Here is a 7,754-nt window from a genome sequence, read left to right on the forward strand (position 1 = left end):
TCTCGCTTGTCGGATATTAACGGAGATAGCCGAACGTCGATCTGGTTGAACGAGACTAGAATTCAATATTGCCTGAATCCATGCAATTTCTCAGAACTATTTCGATTACTAATACGTAGTTTGATGGAATTAATTGTTTGAATATTACACAACAAGATTTATATGTATGGCACGCCAAATTCACAAAAATGAGCTAAACATAGTTTCACAGTCGATAAACCTAGTTTATCGACTGTTAACTATAGTTTACGGATGGTAAACTATAGTTACCGACGTTAATCTATATTTCACATCTGTAAACTATAGTTAACGCGATAATTTATGTTTCATATCTGTAAACTATAGTTAACACTGAAAACAATCATTTGCGGTTGTTAAACATAGTTTATCTGATAAATAGGGTTTTATGATCAGTAAACTACGGTTTACAAATCTAAAGCACGCTAAATTCACATAAATTAGCAAAACATAGTTTCACAGTCGATAAACTGGGTTTATCGGCTGTTAACTATAGTTTACGGATCCTAAACTATAGTTACTGACGTTAATCTATATTTCACATCTGTAAACTATAGTTTACGAATGCAAATCTATGTTTTTCTGTCTGGAAATACACGTTAACAATAGATTTTGCTGATAAATATAGATTCATATCCGTAAACTATAGTTTACATTCATAAACTATAGTTTAGAGTTGATAAATATAGTTTCACGATTGTGAAACTATATTTATCAAATACAATTTACATTCGTGAGCTATAGTTTAGAGTTGTTAATCATAGTTTCACAATGGTGAAACTCTATTTATCAGAAACTATAATTAACAACTCTTAACTATAGTTTACGATTGTAAATTATTATTAACAAATGTGAATCTATTTTTATCAGCAAAATCAATTGTTAACGTTTTTTACAGATAGATAAACTACAATTATCATGCGTAAACTATATTTTACATTCGTGAAATATAGTTTCACAGATGTAAACTATAATTAACCAATCGTTAACTATAGTTTACGATCCGTAAACTATATTTAACAGTAGATAAACATAGTTTAAACATAGTTTAATATGAAACATAAACATAGTTTATCGACTGTGAAACTATGTTTAGCTCATTTTTGTGAATTTGGCGTGCCATACATATGGGGTTTTCACGAGATTCCTGTCGGAGAATTTATATAATAAAAATATGCGTAATTCAAATAATATAAGAAAATACTTATTATGCAAAAAAAAAAACAAAAACCAAGCAACAAAAACATATCGTTTATTTAAAAAAAAATAATAATCGATAAAATCAACTCCCGTCAGTACTTCAGTACTTTGATTGTAAATGAGGCCCCTTGACATTTTTGTCTGTTCATTTTTAAATGAATCGAAACTAGTTAACAAACAATAAATTATCGAGAAAGCGATGACGCGTTCCGTTGAGAGAGTCCCTTTAACTTCATATTTTAACAATAAAATGCTTTCTTTGGGGATTCATTTGGGATATGAAGGTAGCGACATTGCAGAAAAAATACACAATTAACCCGCGTTAGCGGGTTATGTAATTTTTTCCTGCAATGATCGGCATATTCGCTACCTTCATAACCCGCATGAATCATCAAAGAAAGCATTTTATTGTTTATATTAACATCTCTCTTTTAACTAATTAATAAATTGATTATGAAAAATGAGTAGAAATCACTAAATTACTAGTAATGTACATACGTACGCTAGCTAGAAGAAACAGCCAAATCGTCTCCTGTGAGACTTTGAGTCTGACATCATCATGATTACTTCGTGCAGTCCGTGATATTTTGTAGGTCGCTGAAGGTTTAGACAGGGCGTGTCAATTTCAGACCTGTCAATATCTTCTCAGTTTTAGCCGCTGTAGATTTCGACCAATCGATAAATGGGGCATGTATATTTCAGTCTGGCTGTTTCTATAAAGCTATGAATTAACTACAAGTTTTCGTAATATTACTAAAACCGATTTGGTTTGACTTTTCCGATCGCGTCGCGTTCAACTTTTTCAGCTACGTCATACATAAACAATACCCGCACCTTAACCACAACTTTTTTTATTGGTAGATTCAGCTTATCGCTGATTGGCTGCTGGTTAACTAAGACTAAATTATGCACGGACAGAACAACAACATATCAGAGAATGAAAAATTCACATGGGTACTCGTGACTGTCGAAATTGGGCTATTTTTCGAAAGTGTACACTTGTGATAAAATAATACATACTGTACATAACATATATAGCTGTAGCTCTGTGTATAAATTTTGGGTTAGAAAATATAAAGCGACAGTGCATACAATACTTACATGTACAAAAAAACTTTACGGCAATAAATTGCCGCGTATAAAAATAACACTATTTTTTAAAAATATTTACATCATACCATACCACATTTTGTGCAAATAATCCATTTAAATAATTCTTCATTTAGTTTACTACTGTTAATAATTGTAGCTTTACCCGCCCCAAACTTTCTCCTATTAAACAACCTTTAACCGTACTCGGAAAGCGGATCAAGAACTGTATTTTTTATGTATGTAAACAAACCAGTGTTCATGTATGGAGAGGGTGATTGGGGGGTTCAGAGACAGGTAAAATAAAGAAATCTGCAGTAAATGGTTTGTGGATATTTTAGTATATATATTTACACCGAAAGTGATAGGGCAACAGAAGAGAAACGAATCGGACACTTGCCTAATGAAGACGCACATGTACAAACCTCCTTGCACTCTCCACTTCCGTCTCGTTCTTTCACACCATCGTTCAATACTTTTATTGACTGTCGATTGCCGATCGAAAGGTGTAGAAATCGAGGAATTCATACCTATCACTTAGACTGGCAAGTTAGTAGGTAATACATATGTGCATTATACATTTACGGTATTTACATGAAATGAACGCTTAGCACATGCAACTTTTAAATATTATATTTTTTATAACGCCGTACTCTGGACCGTTTACCCACAGAGAGAGAGAGAGAGAGAGAGTGTTTGTTTAGCACAGAATTTAAACATACGGGATAGTCGATTTTGAATGAATAAAATTGGGGGGAAATAAACTGTTCTGAGAAATCATTCAGCTCTGGCATTGCATAAGCGTATACTGATAACTCGGCCTAAAAATAGGAGTTAACCAATCATATAGTTTTCACACCGGCGGCGTGTATAATTTATGCATGACGTAGCTGACAGAAATGATCGTGACGCTATAGGAAAAGTCAAACCAAATCGGTTTTAATAAATAAATAGAGGGAATAATACTTGGTAGATGTAAATATACCATGATAACCGTTATCGGACGAAGATCTTGTAGTTTTCAGCAAGTGTAAATTACTGTCAATCAAAGTCCACATGGTACAAATAAACGATATAAGAATATTCCGGTTTGTACGACCCTCTTATTTTCGGAATCTCATAATTACGCTAATTAGGTATGTGAAAGGGATTTTTATGTACTTCAACCATTACAATCTATGTTATTTCTTATTTCCTAACGATACATTGGGTAAATCTGAAGTTTTTCTCCCATGTGTTTTCAGCTGTACTGTCTCTTTAAGGCATAATGACACAATATTCTGGGCATCGAATCGACTTGGCCTAGTTATATAACCAATCGCCGAAAAAAAAAATCATCTGATTTATATATCAATATGCACGCAGTTAATCTGTTGTGTTTAAACTAAAGAAAAAAGAGATTTAAATATTATTTTTTTATTTTTCATCACATTTAAAAACACTGCAAAATATAAAATGTGGAAAATACATGAGAAAATTGTTATCAATGATATAAAGCTTTTCTTTTTCCTGGACCTATAACCATCCTAGAAAAATATATGAAAATATTCAAAATATGGAATGTAATCAATTCCGCTCCTTTATCACTTTTTACAAAGCCAAAAAAAAAAAACAAACCAAAAATATGAATAAATAATGTTTGAGACCGCTCCCAATCGCGTGTGAATTGTTCTGTGTATCTATGTAGGACAAAATAGCATGGGCACAGGGACCTGCTGTTTAAATTTTTTTTAAACTTCACTACCCGATGTATAATAAAAATCGGAAACAACTAATTGATTGTCAGTTCTGGTTGTAACACTCTATAATAAAGTGATCTAAACTCTTGTAAATATTCAGAGATTTCTGACATATCATCTCCATCTGGCCAAAATGCCTTGACCTAAAAATCAATTTACAAAAATCACTTAGTTAAAAAACAAGATGAAAGATTATTTCATGAATTTCAAATGACGAAGTGGCCATTGGTTTTGATTTTTTTCATATCTAACGTGTCCACGCCCATTTTAGAGCTAAAGTTTAATCAACCATTGGCTTTTTTCTGAACAGGAGGTGGGAGACCTTTAGCCCTGACATAGTCTAAAAGATCCACAACAGACTTGGCCTCGTGCTGAGAACTGAAGCGAAAGGAAACTTCCGAGTCCGACTGCCGACATTTTACTTTGTAGTGGTATCTTCCCTTTGGTGAGGACCTGTGTCTGAACACAATAAAGAATATATTATTACAAAGTAAATAACATGTGACCGGTTAAGCTCAAAGAACACAAGGCCTCGGGACCCCCCCCCCCTTCCCCGGCAAACGCAATTACCCCCCCCCCCCCCTCCCCCAACCTTCCGAATTTCTTTTATATTTTAGATTTGTGCAAGTTCATGTAATTAAATCATAAGTCTTTGACAAAATCAGCAGCACAATCAACTAATGTTTGTTAGAATTGTTTATGCAAATTAATTCAATAGTCACCAGTGTAACTACACATGTAGTAGTCTTATGAAAAGGGAACTCACATCATCACATATACAAAGAATTTAATATCTCAGCGGCTTGTGTAATGAAATTTTCTATGCAATACTAAGTTTTTCATTTACTTAATACTGGTTGCGGGTTCTTTTTTCCAACTAAAGGAACTTTTTATTAGTCTAAGTTGTACAGAAATCGATATTTGGATGATCACAACAGTTTATTTGGGGACGGATTGACCGACACATCTATCAGAGTGTCAGCATTGATTACTTACATGACTGTTATTATCAACAGGCTCCGTTTTCCACTGTACCATATGACGTAATCGCCTTCATTATCTTTTTGTTCCGAGACGATACGCTTGATCTGCAACAAACAACACACGTTTGACTCTGCTTTTTCGGGGTTATTCTATTCAGCCCGATAAATGTTGCACAAAAAATGAGATATATACAGAATCATTGTACACGTATGATTGAAATAGAACATGTTACCCTTTTTTCGTCAATGTCTGGATGACATCCGGGGAACTCCCTGAGGCGTTCATCCATGTGTACAACGGGGAACCAATTCCTAAATGAGCTCGGGTCCCCGGTGTACGGTATGGGCTTACCCAGAATGATGTTATCTGATTCAGGGCCCACAGTACAGTCATCATACTCGGTTTCCTCGCAATACTGGTTGTCATCGTCGTCTTTTCCCGGACTGTCCACGTCACTCAAGTTCCCGGAAATCGTTACGGTATCTTCCGGATAGGAGTTCTGTACGGGAAGATGACTTGGTTTTGAAAGAATAGAGGTAACGCTAGGTTTCACTGGTGACTTGTTGGAGGATTGGGAATGATTGCTGGATTTCTGCGTAGGTACCTGGTCGGAAAAGTGCACGTGATGTTGGGAGTGTGTAGATGAGGATGTCCGAGCAATGTTTCCAGGGTTTGAGGATTCCACGGGTGACATTTGCGATTCTTCATCTTCCAATAAAGGTAAAATCTTAATATTTTATTATAAAAGAGCAGACACTGCTTTTATAAATTATCCCCATAGTTCATAGTAAGTTATGTCTTGTGCATGTACAAGTTATTTCGTTACTTTACTTACAGTGTAAGAAGATATATTTTTTATTGCGGTACATTATACACGACTGACGTGTATCAATCTAATTATTTCATTTATTTACGATTGTATTTACAATAATATTAGACTATATAAATATGGACGTATTGGTCTATCAATCTAATTAACTCATTTATTAACATTTCAATTCGCTATTTGCCATCTGGTTGTCGCTCGTGAACTATTAACAAAGATTAAGATGGAAGGTAGAATTTCAAGTATTGACATATTTATCAAATCATATTCAAATAACAAAAAGAAATCCAACATAAAAGATAGGTTAGTAAATATCAGATATTAAACTTTACCTATATCGATCATATAGCCATATCCATTATTGCGTAAAACACATTCAAAAATCTCAAATCCTTTCTCTCCTACAAAGATTAGTTTCTCTATGAGAGAATCTGCCATCGCATGGTTGACTCGTTTGTCTCTGATGAATACCCCATCCTCAATGGACAGAACTTCCTCGCTGATCAAATCATCAAGTACATCCTCAACGCTGAGGTTTCTCTTAATTTTTTTGACATTTCTCTGAAGTTTCTTGTAGTTTTTAATTCCAATGTGGCCCTTGGAACGAATGCTCGACTAAAACCAGACAAAGAAGCTTTGCTTGAATATTTTATCACGTTGTAAATTCTTAACTAAATTACTGGGTAGGTTTGGATGCAAAATTTACAATTTCATTGACACAATTCAGGAATATGTGCTAAAATTCTTGGATATACATGTAATTCTGTCTTATTTCATCGTTTTTAGGAAATGATATTTATTCTGCAATAAAAGGTTTTTTATAAATCAACTAACGACCCGATTACAACGAAACCATCTTAATTCGGACCTATCAAACATTATAACAAGTAAAAATCATCTTGCAAATGATGACATTTTGCAAGATTTGTTATAGAAGACCCTTTGAAGTTTGTATCTTCTGATTTAAACAGTAAATACTGCGGTATAAAACAGAATTCACATGCTGTTTTTTTTTTCTCATAAAAAAGAAAGTAATTATGAAGTAACATAATGACTGTCATTAGTCACGGAATGGTCTGTGGGTAAGGTCACCAACAATTGTAACTTCCCAAAACATAAGAAAGACTTATTACACGATCTAACCTTTTGTTCTAACAGGAATACACCGTTTATGTCGACATAACACAAGAGATATTGGTAGATATCAATCCATCGTTATGGTAAAAATAACCTAAAGTTTCCAAATATCACAACTACAACCAGTAATCTATAGTATGAACTACTGTCAAAGTATCGACCATCAATGTCATTGAGATATACATGATTCTGTTCTTGAAAGTAGACCACGTATATACTTACATGATCCGACATCTTTGTGCAGTAGAATTGATATCAACCCATGTAGATATTGACCCAGTTTTAAACTGGTCAACAATTGTTTTACGTGGACACCCTGACGGCCGAACAGGTTAATAACGGTGTTACTCGGACACCTTTGCCGTCTTGTTTCGGTTTTGATCGTCACGGTATCTAGTCCTGTAAGAATGAGTTATATCCGGTTTAAAGTTTAAATTTTAAAGGTATCTCCGCAAGTTTCTATTTTAGGCCAGTGAGATAAATGGGACACACGATTGATCGCAATTCAACAAAATAATGGATTGTTGTAAACTGAGCCTTGGCTTTCTGAAATAAGCGAATTATCTCTATGCATGTAGAAAATAATAGTTATCTTATTACCGACAAACGAAATTTTTATTTTTTAAAAATTCATGTTCATGTAAAGTGGTTTCGTTAAAAAATACGTTGTAGTAAGCGGTACTGAAGCTGGAAGATATGAGCAGTAAAATACCTAGAACGACAAGTCTTCAGGCACGTAACATCGAATATCGTTTTTGAAA

The 7,754-nt window shown here is 34.1% G+C and overlaps 1 protein-coding gene across 1 annotated transcript; it reads right to left on the bottom strand.

Moving 5' to 3' along the window:
* Positions 1-4,025: 4,025 nt before the first annotated feature.
* LOC128184142 (uncharacterized) lies at positions 4,026-7,407 on the bottom strand. Its single transcript, XM_052853491.1, has 5 exons — positions 7,216-7,407; positions 6,189-6,471; positions 5,263-5,738; positions 5,043-5,134; positions 4,026-4,505 (listed from the first exon to the last, which is right to left on the bottom strand). Exons 1-5 carry the CDS (start codon positions 7,225-7,227, stop codon positions 4,331-4,333), a joined length of 1,038 nt encoding a protein of 345 aa, XP_052709451.1. The 5' UTR covers positions 7,228-7,407; the 3' UTR covers positions 4,026-4,330.
* Positions 7,408-7,754: the final 347 nt, after the last annotated feature.

The sequence above is a fragment of the Crassostrea angulata genome, chromosome 5, assembly GCF_025612915.1.
Source record: "Crassostrea angulata isolate pt1a10 chromosome 5, ASM2561291v2, whole genome shotgun sequence".
NCBI lineage: Eukaryota > Metazoa > Mollusca > Bivalvia > Ostreida > Ostreidae > Magallana > Magallana angulata.